This window comes from Medicago truncatula, chromosome 1 (assembly GCF_003473485.1).
Source record: "Medicago truncatula cultivar Jemalong A17 chromosome 1, MtrunA17r5.0-ANR, whole genome shotgun sequence".
Lineage (NCBI taxonomy): Eukaryota > Viridiplantae > Streptophyta > Magnoliopsida > Fabales > Fabaceae > Medicago > Medicago truncatula.
Window position 1 is genome coordinate 33,316,152 of NC_053042.1, and position 17,630 is coordinate 33,333,781.

Consider the following 17,630-nt stretch of genomic DNA (forward strand, 5'->3'; position numbering starts at 1 on the left):
TTATAAGCTCGTTTGATAAAAAAAGCTCTGTTTGGTAATACTTTTTTACCATGAGCTTATAGCTTATTTCACGAGCTTATAAGCTATTTTTCAGAAGCTATTCCAAGTAGGGTTTGAGCTTATAGCTTATAGCTTATTGTTTTTTCTTCCACTTTTACCCTTACTATTTTTTCTAAAATCCTTTTTTACCCTTTATAATTTATTATAAAATTAAATAATGATGCATTTATATTGATTAAGTGCACTCGTACTCTTCCTTTCTCTTTGATTCCTGATTCCTGCTCGTACTCGTCCGCCGTTCCACTGATTCGTTTCCACACCCGCCGTTCCACTGATTCGTTTCCACACCCAGGTTTTCATTTCTCTTGAACTGTTACATTATTCTTTTTAATCATACTTCAATCGTTTGTTGGATTTTAGTAGTTTATGATTTTTGTTATGGAAATCGTTGTGAAAAAAAGGCTCTTTGAATCATAGAAAAACCCCAAGTATCTTTCTCATTTTTGATTTGATTGTGTTTCGATTTTATTGATGGATGTGGATTATTAGGTATTCAAATGTTCTTCATTAGATTTATTTGGAATTTAAAATCGTTGTGTGCCTTCAAATGATTGCAATTTGACACTTTTGATTAATGAAATTTTTTACATGGTAGATTTCATTTATAAGCTCTATAAACTATGTTAAATCCATCTCTGATATATTTTCACCATGTGTCCTTTTTTATTTCTATAATTCAAAAGTGATAATCCTCATTACTGTATATTGTCAAATTTATAAGATGGCCTCAAGTAAAGATAAAATGGAAGGACTCAGGTTTAAATGGTCAGATGATCCTGAGTATGAAAAGAAATTTTGTGAGCTTTGTATAAAGTTCATTAGAATAAATGGACATGGATCATCATTTAAATGGAAGGAGATTCACCAAGAGTTTGAAGAGGCCATCAACCGAAAAGTTCCCTCAAAAACTTTAAAGAATAAGTTTGATAAAATGAGGAAAGATTGGCGAATTTGGAAGTTTCTGAAGTATGGTGAAACTGGATTAGGATGGGATCCTGTTACAGGAAAGCTTAGTTGTTCAAATGAGTGGTGGGATAGAAAAATTAAGGTTAGTTTGATAAATAGTTTTAGTTAATTTACATTGAAAATAATTTATATAAGATCTGAAGATTAATAATCAACTTATCATTGTCTGTAGGAGAAACCTGAGGCTAAAATATATCGTAATAAGTCGGTAGATCCTTCGATTGAGGAATACTGGAGACAACTGTTTGATGACAATTATGCAACTGGGGAAGAGTTTGTTGCACCCTCTATGGATCCTGAATTGGTACAACCTGTGGAACATGTTAATGTTGAGGGGGAGGGTAAAGAAAGTGGTGGGGAAGACAATCATCATTATGAGATTGATGGAGAACATGTTTATGCAGAATACAGACGACATGCTTCTCAAGTGGAAAATCTATATCCCGAAGAAAATGATTTTTTGCCTGATTTTATGAATGAGGTGGGTGGTACCCATGTGCCTACCCAAGGTCTTGGAGTTACATAAATACCTGGTGAATATATTGAAGGTGCACAAGTGACTGGTCAAGTTGGAGGCACAATTAGAGATGCACACACCCAAAACATGACTAACCAACCTATTAAGGGGAATCGTAAAAGAAAGCGCTCAGGAGGGGCAGCAAAGCTAGGTGGTCAAATAGAAACTTTGATATCTCAATCGAATAAGGCATTGGAAATAATGCAATCTGGTGGTTTCATAAGTAAACAAGTTGATGGTAGTTCTACCATTGCTACAGCAATGACTGTTATAAATCGGATGGTTACCAAAGGTGTTTTGGAAAAGGGTGGTGAATTGTGGTGCTTTGCGACTTGTTTGATTGAGAATGAAACAAGGCGGGAGATTTTTCTAAACATGGGGGATGATGATGATTCTAGGAAATCTTGGATAACATATTTACATTCCAAAAAAATGAATGTTGACATTAGTTAGGAGTGCTTGAGCCATTGATTTTGATTTGTTATAACATTAGCTTGAATGACTTATGCCTCTGATTTTGATTTGTAATTAGTTCCAGCTTTGTCATAAGTCATAACATTAGCTTGAATGGCTTATGCCTCTGATTTTGATTTGTAATTAGTTCCAGCTTTGTCATAAGTCATAACATTAGCTTGAATGGCTTATGCCTCTGATTTTGATTAGTATGGCTTATGCCTCTGATTTTGATTTGTAATTAGTTTCTGATTTGTGAATGTTAACATTAGTTTGAATGGCTTATGCCTCTGATTTTGATTTGTATGGCTTATGCCTCTGATTTTGATTTATATGGCATAATTCCAATGATTGTTTTGATATGTGCTCAACATCACACTGAAGGTGAAGTTCATATTTGAAACTTCTCATTTTGCAGCTTAAAGTTGGTGTTAATGTTATTATGGATAATAAAAGAGAAAATAAGAGAAGAAAGTATGCATTTTATTGGAATATAAGATCAAGTGCAATAGGTGCAATTGCTACATATTACTATAAATATATCTATAAAGAACCATGTATGACTTCACTTCAAAGGGGGCAAGATTGGATGAATGAGATATTGAATGGCCACCCTGTTCGATGTATGAATGCCTTTAGAATGGACCCAACTTTATTTAAACAGTTGTGTGAAGATTTGCAATCAAAATATGGACTACAACCAAGTAAGAGAATGACAGTTGAAGAGAAGGTGGGCATATTTGTGTATACACTTGCTATGGGTGCTTCTAATAGGGATGTTAGAGAGCGCTTTCAACATTCTGGAGAGACTATTAGCAGAGCATTTCATGAAGTTTTAGAAGCAATTAGTGGTAGAAGTAGGGGCTACAGGGGTCTAGCACGTGATATCATAAGACCAAAGGATCCAACTTTTCAATTTATACCGCTGCATATTTCTAATGATGAGCGGTACATGCCTTATTTCAAGGTAAAATATATATAGATATGTAAATATAATCTTATACTTTATCATGATGGTCACGCCGTTGTCTAACTAACCTTTTTTAATAGGATTGTATTGGATGTATTGATGGTACTCATATAGCTGCATGTATTCCTGAGGCGGATCAAATGCGTTATAGAGGTAGAAAAGGAATCCCCACCTTCAATGTCATGGCATGTTGTGATTTTGATATGTGTTTCACATTTATATCAGTTGGATGGGAGGGATCAGCGCATGACACACGTGTTTTTCTTCATGCAATTAACACACCAGCGTTAAACTTTCCAAAGCCACCAGATGGTATTGTTATTTGTATATATTTCTACAAGTTTTTACTGAGAAAGTTTGTTTTATAATTTTGTTTTTTCTCTTAAACAGGTAGATATTATTTGGTTGATAAAGGATATCCTGATAAAGAAGGATATATGGTGCCTTATCCTAGGATAAGGTATCATCAGTCTCAGTTCGAACATGAACCCCCAACTAATGCTCAAGAAGCCTTTAACCGAGCACATTCATCTCTTAGAAGTTGCATAGAAAGATCATTTGGAGTGCTGAAGAAAAGATGGAAGATACTAAACAAAATGCCGCAATTTAGCGTTAAGACCCAAATTGATGTTATTATAGCTGCATTTGCGTTGCATAACTATATTCGCATCAACTCACAAGATGATGCAATGTTTACTATTCTTGAGCGACATCCAAATTACATACCTAATGATGAACTTCCGGATATTGTTGATGGTTATCAAGGTAGTGAAAGACAAGAGGGAAGATCAGGGAGATCAACCAAGACGAAGGAAATGCGTAACAATGTTGCTGCTTTATTATGGAATATTAGGCGATAGACTTATTTTGATTATTACTTTGTATTAACATAATTGTTGTTAAGCTTGTTAAAATAACATGATTGTTGTTAAGATTATCTTAATTTTGGATTAATATAATTGTTGTTAAGTTTGTGTTTGGGAATCGAGTGGAGCATATCAAGTTCTCACAGATTCTCAATTTTAATCTGCGTTTGGTATTTGCTTGTGAGTTTCTTCTTTAATTGAGTTTTAGGGTTCATTCTGTGATGAAGAAATTCATTGATTGGTGGATTGAATTTCTCATCTCAAGTATCAAAACCTCACTGATATCACTTTGGTTTTGATTTTGATTTTGAATTTGAGATGGAAAAATCCATTGATTGTTTGTTGGAACTCTGATGTGTTTCATGGTAGAGAGACATGGAGGATTAAGTCCCAAAATCAGTTCAAATTCTGTTCAAATTTTGCTGTTCAAATTCTGTTCAAATTTTGCTGATTGATGAGAAAGGTAGTTACTTTCATTTTGTTATTCATACTTTGTAGTGATTTTCCTCTTTGAATTATGTAATTGTGAATCGTACCCTCTTTTATTGTTATAGGGTGCCACAATTAGGAAACAATTGTTGTATGTATACTAATCTGAATCCAATATTGTATACTAATGGAGCTACTGTATTGCATGTAAGTTTCTTGCCATCAGAGAAGGTGGGTTTAGGAATTGGGTTTGTTCAAGTCATTATCATGATTAGTATTTGATTTTATGCTCATAACATGTTTGTCAGGATAAGAAACTGATGTTGAATCTGCACATAATTTTTTCAAATTTTTCATCTCTATATTATCATGTAAGTACCGATCTTCTTATAATGGACTGTCATTTGCATTGCGGAATTCTCTGTTTTTCTTTGGTTAGTATTTTCAAGCTTCTCAAACTTTGCATATGACAGGTGGAGCAGTTCCTAAAAGCATTCAAGTTGAATAATTTTTATTTTGGTGTTGTTTTGTCAACTTACGAATTTATAGGTACATATGAAAAATGGAGAAGAATTTATGCAATTTGAGAAGGCATGTTTGAGTTGTTGTTATGCCATAGAACCTCTTATTATTTGTATAAGTCATGGTTTTGAAAATAAAAAGTTGTCTCAATGTTTCATTGTTTATTTAAGTTAGTAGAACTTTGACTTTTTTACTTATACCAATTTTGTTTGACACAATCAAATAATGTAAATGACACAAGAAATAAGAAAGAAACAATTGTTGATCTTAATAGAGGAACAAGCGTAAGTTCACCTGTCTTCCTTTTTTCTTCTTCTTTTTAGTATAAGAAGCTTCTCAGCATTTTTTTTTAACAAAAATTTCAATGATATCGTAAACTTTTTAACAAAATTCTATGGCTTAATAGTAACATAAATTTAGTAGAGTAAAAAATAAAAAAAATTTGGCTTAATAGTAGCGTAAATTTTATGGCCTAAAAATGATAACTGTTCTTGTCTTCGTAGAAATTAGAATAATAAAAAAAAAGCCCTTTTTATTCTAAAAAAAAATGTCCTTTTATGTCATTTTACATTTATCAGCTAGTTGAACCGCTATTTTTACCAAACACTTCAGTTAGCTTATCAGCTAAAAGCTATCAGCTAGCTTATCAGCTAAAAGCTATCAGCTAGCTTATCAGCTATAAGCTATCAGCTAGCTTATCAGCTATCCGCTATTTTTACCAAACAGAGCCTACATCTCTCCTCCTGTAATGAGTTGATTACTAATGTGTTGCCTCTTTTTCCATATTATTAAACACTCCATCACCAGCTCCCACACTACTTTTTTCCAAACCATAAGAGCATCTAACATGAAGAACATTTTTCGATACTCAAATTGATCTCACATATACATATCGTTCATTTATAAAAAAAAATTAATAATGCTATTCAATAACCATTTTATCCCTCGAATCCATCACCTCAATTTTTTATACTAAATCTCACTGATAACTATAATCTATCTCTTGTAAAAATAAAATAAAAACTCTAATCTATCTATAACTCGATATAATTGAATTTTAATATTTTAATTTCAAAAGAAAATGTACGATCCAGATAGAGCTTAGTAAAGCTACTACTTCTCTAAAAGATATACTTTTGTTTTCTCGTAACCTAATAATAACTTGCGTTTGTTAAATTAAAAAACAAGTTACAAATGACAAAGTCAAACTAAAGTTTCTCCTTTCATAGTATTGCAGTACTAGTATATTATATCGCTCCCTTTGGCCTTGAAAATAGAAAGTTCACTTTCTCAATTTTCTTATTTTTTCTAAACCCTCAAATCTGGAGAGAAACATCCCTTTGATACCAGGTACTGGTGGAGTAATAAATGGTAAGGAATTGCCATCTTTTTTCTACTCTTTATCCAACCAGTTCGTATTGCCAAGTAATGTGATCCGTAAACCATGTTTCAGCTGGAATATACAAAAACGGCTATGGTCATGAAGGTTATAAAATATATGGTGAATGGTGAAGAAGATGACAACAATTGACTATGATTAAAAGCCAAATGAAATTATAGAAGAGTGGCTATGTTAGAATACTTGCACAGCAGAGATAAATGCCAGGCGGCAAAACAATTTTAGAATTGTTTTATTTATTGGGAATATTGCGACATTCACCTTGTATCATACTAACAAAATAATTAAATTTCCCTAAGATTCAAAGCCATAGAGTAGCAAAAATAAATAGAAGGTTGTGTGTGTGTGATACATGGTAGAGTTGCCCATGAATTGCAGGCTGGTTAACAAGATGCCGCAATGGAAGGGCTCCATTAATTCCATGACATGAATCATAAGTATAACAGAAAAGCAGTCCATATGCAATCGACTTCCAGCGTATTCTCGGTAAAATTCTTGACAAATCATTCATGGATTTTAATAAAATGGCTCATACTCACGTCAGGGCTTGTTTGTTTCTTTTGTATCAACATGTCTCCAAGGGTTGAGAGCTTCTCTAATTGCTTGAGCTTCTGGAGAATTCTCCAAGGCGCGCTTTTCTGACTCCAAAACAGTTACTTTATCATCTGCACAATGCAAAAAAGTGAAACAGATTCAAACTTTGTAAACCTAAATCCTTTGATGATGACAAAATTCAATAGAGGAAGCAAAATCCTCGAGAAAGCAATTATTGAAAATAAATATCCTCTACATATGCAAAATATCGACTTAATTGGGCAATTTGACCAAAATAAATTATGTAAAAGATACAGGGGACTTTGTTTAAATGGATGTAAATTCATTAAGAAATAACTTTTTCAAGAATATAATGAAAGGGATTCCTCAATATTTAAAAAAATAAATTATTTGGCTAAAAATTAGTGTGTGGAGTGTAGAGGCAGTTATAGAAATTATAAAAAGAAATTTTGCAAATAAAATTTATACCCACCTCGTGGGAATCTATTTTCCCAACCCTTCCCTTGGAAATAAAACCACCAGAATGTGAAAGTTATTTATTTTCTCATGGAAAATTATAACATCCAATAATAAACTTTTTACCAACACTCCCATTTCCTCATAAGAAAAAAAAAAAAAAAACACGGGAATACATGTCTGTTAGTCAAGATATTACTGCAACTACTGAAAGGGTCTCACGAGTTTATTACAAAAAGAAGTTTAGGAATAATAAATAGGCATCTGATTGTATAGTTTGAGAGGAGGTAGTTAGGGGTCAGTTAGCGTAGTTAGGTTGCTATCTCTTTTATTTCTATTAGTCTTTTCTGTTATGGTCAATCTAGAAATAAATTCCGCTGATTCTAGTTTACGCATATCGAATATTCATCGAGTTGTTGACTGGTTCATCAAGTGTGAGGGGAGAATAGCTCCATTGTGTAATCTTTTCAGTTTAAATTCAGGGACGAACAAATCCCTTTCTGCTTGTGGCTGTTGAAAGTAACCTAACATAGTCCCTACCTATATATCATGGAAGAGTGTTTAGATGACTAATAACTAACACACTATATGATGGGGCCCATGATATTTCCCAAAAGCCCCTTCCCATTGAAAGACATGTTGGGTGAAACTAAAAACTTCACTACATTAAAGAGTGGTGTATCTAGTTGTAATGGTAGTAATATATTTTACTTAAGATAGCATCTGGTAACCATAACCACTATCCTGCCAGTCTGCCACTGTACAACCCAGCATATCATATCATATCAAACAATAATTTGAAATCATAATAGATTTTTAAAGTCAGTATCAGTGAGAACATGAAATTGAAAATACAAGAAAATGCAAAGGTGGCAAGAGTGTTTAAAGAATGAGAAAGGAAGTTTCTCACACAGAACCCTGTTTTGACCATGAAAAATTCCATAGAAGCCCCAACCAAAGCTGACGCAACCCCAATCTTCAAGTACCAATCGAGAAACTTCGTTTTCAACTGGACAAAATTGCAAAAGTGATTATTGAATAAGATTTGAACAAAGTCAATAAAGCTCGATCTAGACAATTAAAACAAAATTTGAATACATAATTGTAAAATTCACAAGACTAATTGGATCAGAACGATAGACAACTTAAAATTATAATTGAGGATTGAACTTAAGACTGAAAACTACAATCACAACCTATCACTAATTTACTTTTAAATTTCAGCATTCACGAGCATGTGAAATAATTACTGCCAGCTCAGTAAGTACAATGAGTGAATCAAAGAATGCAAAAGCCACATTAACCTGACGGCTGACACCATCACATGGTAACATGATTTGGCCATTCTCAATTTAAGATTGACATGAACATATAGTTAAAGAAAAGGAAAAAAATCCCAGGAACAAGTTTTAGAACGCTTTCACATGGATGAGCAAGGGTGCAGTTCAGTTCAGAAAGAAAATTGAACACCAGTCTTTCAGTTTAGCAAAATCAAACGGAATCAGGTTTTTAGGTTTGGTGTTTCGTATTTTCAAGCCGAACAAGTTTCAACCAAACTGCTCCAATGTGAACCAAGCTAAATCCAACATTATGAACTGAACTTCCCTACCATATGAATCAAACTGTTTTTGGTGCTGAATTTGTTTTTGAACTATGAACACCGACACAGTGAAGATTGATATGTTTTTCTTTTACAAAGATATGAAATTTGTAGCCTAGTCGATCATAATTTACTATGTTCGCTAGTGAGTATAAGTATAACAATAACAACTTTCTATCATCAAACAACAAAGATGGACAATACATAGTTTCATTGCTAAAATCATGAAGTTGGCAACAACCAAAAGAGCTGGGATGGGACAGAACAGATGGTAAGATAAATTTGTGGACTAGTCGATCATAATTTACTATGTTCGCTAGTGAGTATAAGTATAACAATAACAACTTTATATCATCAAACAACAAAGATGGACAATGCATAGTTTCATTGCTAAAATCATGAAGTTGGCAACAACCAAAAGAGTTGGGATGGGACAGAACAGATGGTAAGATAAATTTAGATCTATTAATTAATGGTCACAACTATTCCTAAATTAAGAGCATAAACTGTCACGAAAATCGGGGCCTAACTCATCCTTACAAAACTGGCTTGTACGGTAAGGAGTGCCTCCGCTTTATAAACTCTTCTCAAGTATCTTATCTATCCGATGTGGGACTAAATCCACCCGAGTGTTGGCCGCTAACATAAGAACAAGATTAAAGATTGAAGGAAGAAAGGATTCAGGCATCATCACCATGAGTAAATATAAATAAATAAATAATCAAGAATTGCATGTCGAAAATCAAAATATAGGTTAATTAGTCAGGTATTCTGAAGAGGAGTAGAACAGACAATGCTACATATCTTTCACTAATCCCTACAGACTGAACTAAAAACTATACTCAAGGATCCAGTTTTGAAACCAGATGTCTAGTTGCATAGAAACTCTTTGATCTTATATATGCTTCAAAATGAAGCTAAAAACACCATATGGTCAATCAACTTGCACATAATATCATAGCTAAAATCACCTAGCAACTCCCATCGGTAATTGATTACCAGAAAGAATCTATATATGAATCATATCATATAGATATGACTGATTTCTACTTTGGCTTGTCCTAACCAGTGCCCCTGGGGCACTAGTTAAGTAAGCTAAAAATAGTAGATTTACATTGGAAAAAACAATTTTAAAATTTTTATGAAGATGAATTCACCATTTCTCAACACATTATTTCTATATTTGTTTCCTTAACCAATTCTTCAGGGGCACTCTTTAGCATTTTCCTTCTACTTTTCCTACTTTGAAATGGTTAGGTGCCGTTTTTTTTTTGTTGATGTATTCAATGAACAAGAGCAATAGTGCATCATTCATTCTTCTTAAATCCATAGAATGAAGACATTACATTGAAGTGAAAATGAATCGGAAGAAGCACACGAGTGTGAATTAAAGTAGAAAACCTTACATGACAATACATATAGTCAGAAACAGAAAAGAGATTAAGAACTAGAATTAAAAACTTTGCTTCTCATGACAATAGGGGAATCTAATTGCTTGATATTTTTGACTAAAGATAAAGCAATAACTCCAAAACAGAAGTGAAAATAGAAAATCAGGGCTAGAATTGTTTGCCAACATACCATCAATGAGAGTCTTTGAACCTGAAAGTGTTGCAGTAATTTCAAGAGCGTGTAGAGGAAGTTTCTGTAAACCAACACCGAGCTGATACTGTTCCAGGATGGTGCAGCAACAATGGAGGTAGAATAGAAACTAGTATTACTTGAAATTTACCTACATAATGAAGATACATTAGCAAGTACTGAAGGAAATAAATAAAAAATAATGTCAAATAGGTCAAAGTTGAGTTCTGTCCCGTTAGTAAATTAATCATTCGCTAAACTAACACCCGTGTTTGAATATCAACCGCAAGGTTCTGTTATTAACTCGTCATAGTAAATAAATGAACCAAATTTGCATATAAACTGAAATATAGAAGGTTGTAACAGGACGAAAACAACAACCCAGAAACTCAATACATTCCTTTCATCCAACAGCAGCAACCAAAACACATCCATACATAGAAATAGAATGCAACAAAAACCAAGCACGTTGGACATAATGTAATGTAACATCAAAATCTTTTACAAGATCAAAATCTTCTACAAGAGTATGTCAGAACCAATATGCTAATCAAAACAAAAAAAATAAAGATTGTTTCATAGAAAAATGTGTACAATATAACTATAATGCAAAGCTAAGTGGCCAGAGAGAAGCCCACAAATTTTCAAAAATTCATTTGTGGTGATACTAAATAAAATGTACTATTGCATAAACAAAGATTAAATTACAAGGACTATTGAAATAGGAGAAACCTTCAATAATTAGGACATAAATTAGAAGGGGGTAGAACAACAAATTCAAATCAAATGAATACAGGCCATAGTTATTAGTAGCAAGTGGGCAATCCCTATACATATCAATAATCAAAGACATATATGCTCTGTTTGGATAAAGGTTTAATTAAGGGCTTATTGCAAAACACTTATCATATAAGTGCTTATGGATAAGTTGTTTATGTAAGCTATTTTCATAAGTTGTCTTGAATAGCTTATGGAAATAGGCTGAAAATAGGTTATGGATGTGTGATAGACGGTTTTCATGAACTCACAAATATTTATGTGGGTATATAAGCTAAAATAAGTGAATTCAAACATGCTAGTAGTAACCACTCAAACTATGCATTTAACATGTAAGAAGAAATTACACAAAATTGGATGCAAAATGAACCAACACGCAGAGTAACGATCGAAGCAAAAAGACAAATTGAAAGAAGAAAATTGTAAGTAGAAACGAGAGAGAGAAAAGAGTTTGAGAATAATTATTATTAGCAAACAATGGCGACTCGCAGATCGGAATAATTGATAGGTTCTCGTCGAAGGTTCCTACTTGTTTGTTTAAAAAAAACCTGCTTCCTTTTCTCTTTTCAACAAATAATTATTATTTTTTTGAAAGTCTGAGAATTTATTTTATTTTTTTGGTCAAATAACTCCATGCGTCCTTTAAATTTCACGTTTGTTTCAAATTGGTCCTTTAAGTTTATAAAGTTTCAGATAAGTCCTTTTAAGTTTCGAGTTTGTTTCGGATAGGTCATTTAAGTTTCTAAGGTTTCAGATAGGTCCTTTAAGTTTCGAGTTTGTTTCAGATAAGCCCTTTCTATCAAATCAACTTTGGCTTCACGGAGGTTGATAGAAAAGATCTATCCGAAATAAACTCGAAACTTAAAGGACCTATCTGAAACCTTAGAAACTTAAAAGACCTATTCGAAACAAACTCCAAACTTAAAAGACCTATCTGAAACTTTAGAAACTTAAATGATCTATCTGAAACAAACATGAAACTTAAGATGATGCCTATCACTATAAGGCCTTAAAAGCTTATTCCCAACCCTAGCTGCAATAGACTAAAGATGATGTCTGACACATTATCAAAGTGATTCAGAGATGGAGAAATCAAATGTCAAACATTAGCTACTCTCCATACTTCAATGGTCGTCTTTCAATGAAAAAATATGTGGTAGCTATCCTCATGGGGTCTTTACATGTGACACACATCGATGGACAATTGACATCTATGCTTCTGAGCTTCACATGCGTAGGGAAATAGTCTCTATATATTCTCCACACCAAGTTTCTGACTTTTGGAGGTACTTTAATTAAAAATATTTCCTAAGACTAAACGAGTTTGCGACAATGATATTTAGTGTAAAAATCATAATAATCATTATAATTTCATGCTCCAATGTGTGCTTCTTGTGTTTTAGGTTTTAGGTCTTAGAAGTGCATATTTGTAGTTGTAAAAAAAAAATTGGGTAATTGTGCCGTTTTTTTTTTTTTTGAAACATGCCTAAAAATTTGGAAGAAAAAAAAATAAAGAATCAAGACTCCGCTGATAAAATTGTTTCATTTTTATTTTATTTTTAATATTCTCATAAAATCCAAAAAAAATTGCATTAGTTTTTATTGGTTTTTTAGAATTTTTTTAGTGGTATTTTTATATATATTTTATTTTATTTTATAGGTTTAATCATTTTTTACCTTGTTTTTTATTGTTCTTTTTTAAAGCGAAAGTCGCAGCAGTTGAAATGGGACGAGGTTATGATTGTTGCTTATATATATATATATATATATATATATATATATATATATATATATATAATAATCCAAACCTTGTTGTTTTTTTCTATTTGGATTATATAATTCAAAATTTCGGAGGGCGCTTGAGAAATGATTATAGTAACTTTCGATCAATTTTTTTTCCTTCATCGGATTGTAACGCCTAATCGACATATTTCAAGAATTGAGCAATCCAAGGGCGCATGTAGCAGTCTTCTTTTGGGTTGTTTTCTGAGCCATAAATCAGGATGTTGCTTAGTGTTTGTCCATTGGGCAATAATTTGTTCGAATTTGAATTGAGTGTAGTGTATGCAATCCCCGCATCTTGATTGTCAGATCAAAATCGAACCGTCCAAATTTTAAGTTTAAATTTTTTACTTGTAAAAAAAAAAGTTTATTTTATTTTTTTAAAATTTGAGCTTACAATATGGGTTGTTCCATCATGATCGGACAGTCCGAATGTCATTGACAGCAGTGCATCACACCCTCTCGGCTACATACAAACTCTGTAACATCCCAATATTTTATATATGTAATTTTAAATGACTTTCTCGACTTGTCACTTAGTTGGTCAACAATTTATTTTATGTGCGAGAAATTTTACAAAATCTTGGCATTCCTTACTTTTGGTTATTAATTAGGTTTTCTTTCATATAGTTTATTTTTAATAATCAACTAGATCGTCCACCCGTACTGCCGCACGGGTCATATACATTGTAAGTGTAGTAGACAAAAACAAAATTTTATAATACAATCCCAACTTATAATTTTAATGTCATAATTTTAAATACAACTATAGAAGGAAATTGTATAATTGATTCAAAATATTTTTAGTGACATTGAGCAGCAATCTATAATTTAATAACATAAGAGATTTTGCCAAAAGTACTACACACATCTCTTTTTCTCGTGAGTCAATTACATTGAAAATTCATATATTATAGATCACTAACAAAGATACAAAAATTATGTTGAAAGAAATTTGTATAATTGATTCAAAATATGTTTAGTTGCATTGAGCAGCAATCAATAATTTTAATAATAGAGAACAGTACAATGCTATTATACAGCTCAATTACAATAGGCCTACAGTTGGGAGCAACATCCACATTTATAAGGCACCTTTCACAAAATACAGCAAGTCCAAATGAATGTGGTGAGCAGAAAAATATCCTGAAATGGACGGTAAGCAAACCGCATCTTTGCTGATAGTGATAAAGCAGCTCCGCACTCAAGATATAGCTTCCAACATCCTAAAACAGAAGCACTAATTGCTCTATCCCCATTCAAAAGACTACAAAATATACAATATCCATTTAATTAGCTAATAGTTCAGCCACCAAAATATAGAATTATGTCAAGTGTTAGAGAGATTTAGTACATACCATACAAAAGCAAAACTAATCATACCAATGTCATTCATTCAGATAAAAATTAAAAGACAATAGCTTGAATACTATATGATTATCCAACAGTTCAGCCACCGATTCTCTTATTCAATCCTCAAATTACCTCAAAACATTTTTTGTATAAGTTGCAAATATATCAGCAGCCATGTGCCTTAAATGGCCACAATCGTGATGTAGTCTGTACACATTCCCATTACAAAACTAAATTTTCGTAAAAAAAATAACTTAGAACTCACATGTCACTAACTTTCGGCCATAATAGTATGCATAGTTATCGAGTGAAGGTTAATTTTTTTGTTAAAGGCAACATAATTTGGAAAATCATTTTATCTATTTAAACTAAAGATGCTAAGTATAGTGTTTTGCGGTGCGGTTTGGTTCGATTTTGAGCAAAAAAGTCATCCAAACCGTGAGATAAAAAAGCATGCGGTTTGATTTGGTTTGATTGATTTTTAAAAAGTCATCCAAACCAAACCAAATCAATGCGGTTTGGATTGGTTCGGTTTATGCAGTTTATCGCAAGATAAAAAAATATTACATTAGTTCTAATATTGCCAAATTGTTACAAAATAAACATAGGACATTTTATTTTGATGTTTATATGATAAAATATGAGGTAAAACTTATATCAAAATAGGTAAAATTAAGAAGAAATATAAGCATGAAACAAATTATTGGGAAGTAAAAGAAACAAGTTCATCCCTGGAAATGAGTTGAAAGAGATGGAGAGGAATTAGAATCGAACCTGATGGTGCAACAATGGAAAAATCGAATTAAAAGAGATTATTCTTGAGTTGTGTAATTCAGATAATACATATTGAGGAATGCTATTGACAAACACTCTGACATACTCCCTTAAACACACTCTTGTTTATTGGCCTACGTCATATGTCTTTTCTATTCCTTATCCACAACCTGGCTTTTATTTTCCACCGCCATGAGTGTAACATGATTGCAATATCCGATGAATTTTCAAATCTATGAAGATGAATAAAACCCCATCGTTTCAAATTCAAGCAATCTTCAGATCCTTCAATTCTTCATTCTTATCAGTGGTATTGTTGCCCAGATGTGAAAGGGTAAAATTGCTCATGGAAAAATTTCAAGAATGTATCCTGGAGAAAACAAAGCTCACTCCTTGGAAAGAAATATTATAATTCGTCTTTTAAATCAAATATAACAAACGATGCTAAAAGAGAAAGGACACTTTTGTTTTGTATCGTATTGTTACGGAATAAGGGGGAGGAAAAAAGTGAAAGAAGAACCCTTCACAACCTGGTGTTATTTTCTTGATAACGATGATGAATTAGTTTTTTTTCCTATAAATAAAGGATGCATTCTATTTTACTTCTATGAACCGGCATAGCAGGTTGCCAATTCCACTGTTTTAAAATGACGATGAGGTGGCCCAATTGGAGAGGGTGTGTTAAATGGAGTCTCTTAGAGAGTTTGTTATTAACATTTCTCATATATATTTAAGTAATATTTATTATTCGTGCGGTTTGATTTGATTGTTGAGATGCAAACCGCAAACCGAACCGAACCGCGCGGTTCAGTGCAAAAGTCATCCGAACCAAGCGCGGTTTTTTACAGTTTCGGTTTAGATTGGTTTGGTTTGCAGTTTTTCTATTGAATTAGTTCGGTTTTGAACACCCCTAACACTAAGTATGAAAATGGTCACCAAATTAAAAAGGAGCCATCACTATTGGATGCATGCGAAGTATCCAATCACCAACTAAATGAATAACACTTTTTGTTCCAGAAGTAAACCTCATTTCACAAATCACAACCCTTATTCAATTTTTTTGAATAGAAGGCTGTTCAAGGGTTTGAACCGACAGAATGAAGGTATGTGTCCGAATTAACACACAAGTTACTCATCCTTTCTTACTCGTTTACGAAAACACAATTTTTTTTTTTAACTTGCAACTCGTACCGGGTTACACATTTGACAATATTTATTGGATGCGGTTTGTTTTATTATACTCAAGTTTATTTCCCTTGTTATTGAAACAAGTAGCTTGTATTAAAAAAAAAACATTATAAGCACCTTATGATAATGTATGATTGAAGTAGTTACGACAAATAGATTTATAAAAATATTTCTATGCCGAAGTTATTTATTTTTTTTGAAGGCATGCCAAAGTTTTTTTTTTTTTTGAAGGAATGCCAAAGTTTTTTTTGGGGCTAAATCCGATATTTTGTTGTATGAATCTATTCTTATTAAATTTGTACATCATCACGTAAAGAATTTATTTTTATTTTTTTGGCTGCAGGTTAAGAATCTATTTGAGTCGGATAAGGGCACATAAACCCCTTTCAATAATATTCTCTCTGTTTTTATTTTATTTTTTATATCGATTAATTTATTTTCTTTCAATACTTGATAAAAAATGACAATGACAAACGTGCCCCAATTTGAGCACTACTAATTCCAATTCCAAACGGAACTCTCCCGATCGGTGCAGAAAACGATAACATTCAATCTCACCCCTTCATTGACCAAGCTCAATCAACGAACAAAAACCCCACCACGTCATCGATCCGCACCTCACCCAATCCACCAATCACAACCATTCCCTCACCCCTATATATTCTAACCCTCTTTTCTTCATCACTCATTCAATTTTCAATTCCATTCACAACCAACACACGCAATCACACACACTCAATCGTTTTCCACCAGAAATCTCTCAATTCAGATCCATGGCTCCCAAGGCAGAGAAGAAACCCGCTGAGAAGAAACCCGCGGAGAAATCACCAGCAGAGAAAAAGCCAAAAGCCGAGAAGAAGATCTCGAAAGAAGGAGGCGATAAGAAGAAGAAGCGCGTGAAGAAGAGCGTTGAAACCTATAAGATTTACATCTTCAAGGTTCTCAAACAGGTTCATCCTGATATAGGTATTTCTTCCAAAGCTATGGGGATTATGAACAGTTTCATCAATGATATCTTTGAGAAACTCGCTCAGGAAGCTTCTAGATTGGCTCGTTACAACAAGAAACCGACGATTACGTCGAGGGAGATTCAAACGGCTGTGCGTTTGGTTCTTCCCGGTGAATTGGCGAAACATGCTGTTTCCGAAGGAACCAAGGCTGTTACCAAATTTACGAGTTCTTGAATTAGTTTTTAGGTTTTTATGTTTTCAGATCTAGAATTATTCAGATGTAGATTTGATCCGGTGTTCTGAATAGCGGTTTCTATGAATAAACTATGACTTTTGGTTTAAATTTTTTGATTCTCGATCGATGGTAATCACCCTTTTATTTTTATTCTGTTGTGGTGGATTTGTCGAATGAATTTTGAATCTAATTGAATT

The 17,630-nt window shown here is 32.9% G+C and overlaps 3 protein-coding genes across 4 annotated transcripts; 2 read left to right on the forward strand and 1 right to left on the reverse strand.

Annotated features, from left to right (window-relative positions):
* The first annotated feature begins 225 nt into the window (after positions 1–225).
* LOC112420270 (protein ALP1-like) lies at positions 226–3,977 on the forward strand. 2 transcript variants are annotated; one of them, XM_024779050.2, is made up of 5 exons: positions 226–352; positions 2,415–2,963; positions 3,047–3,119; positions 3,192–3,278; positions 3,357–3,977. In XM_024779050.2, exons 2-5 carry the CDS (start codon positions 2,439–2,441, stop codon positions 3,824–3,826), a joined length of 1,155 nt encoding a protein of 384 aa, XP_024634818.1. In that variant the 5' UTR covers positions 226–352; positions 2,415–2,438; the 3' UTR covers positions 3,827–3,977. The 2 variants fall into 2 exon arrangements, with proteins under 2 accessions (XP_024634818.1, XP_024634813.1); XM_024779045.2 differs by having other exon boundaries at positions 3,047–3,278.
* A 2,425-nt stretch (positions 3,978–6,402) lies between these two features.
* Positions 6,403–11,292, reverse strand: LOC11430517 (uncharacterized). The gene is made up of 3 exons (XM_039827786.1): positions 10,375–11,292; positions 8,106–8,202; positions 6,403–6,847 (listed from the first exon to the last, which is right to left on the reverse strand). Exons 1-3 carry the CDS (start codon positions 10,375–10,377, stop codon positions 6,723–6,725), a joined length of 225 nt encoding a protein of 74 aa, XP_039683720.1. The 5' UTR covers positions 10,378–11,292; the 3' UTR covers positions 6,403–6,722.
* Positions 11,293–16,920: 5,628 nt separating this feature from the next.
* LOC11431194 (probable histone H2B.3) lies at positions 16,921–17,583 on the forward strand. The gene has a single exon (XM_003590463.4). The coding sequence runs from the start codon at positions 17,022–17,024 to the stop codon at positions 17,430–17,432; it is 411 nt and encodes a 136-aa protein (XP_003590511.1). The 5' UTR covers positions 16,921–17,021; the 3' UTR covers positions 17,433–17,583.
* Positions 17,584–17,630: the final 47 nt, after the last annotated feature.

Excerpts from the sequence above, each read along its gene's own strand:
- LOC112420270 (XM_024779045.2), top strand. The coding sequence starts at position 2,439 with ATGGATAATAAAAGAGAAAATAAGAGAAGAAAGTATGCATTTTATTGG. Across the intron at positions 2,964-3,046 it reads GGTACATGCCTTATTTCAAG|GATTGTATTGGATGTATTGA; the intron begins GTAAAATATATA and ends CTTTTTTAATAG. Across the intron at positions 3,279-3,356 it reads CTTTCCAAAGCCACCAGATG|GTAGATATTATTTGGTTGAT; the intron begins GTATTGTTATTT and ends TCTCTTAAACAG.
- LOC11430517 (XM_039827786.1), bottom strand. Across the intron at positions 6,848-8,105 it reads CATGGTCAAAACAGGGTTCT|ATGATAAAGTAACTGTTTTG; the intron begins GTGTGAGAAACT and ends TGCATTGTGCAG.
- LOC11431194 (XM_003590463.4), top strand. The coding sequence starts at position 17,022 with ATGGCTCCCAAGGCAGAGAAGAAACCCGCTGAGAAGAAACCCGCGGAG.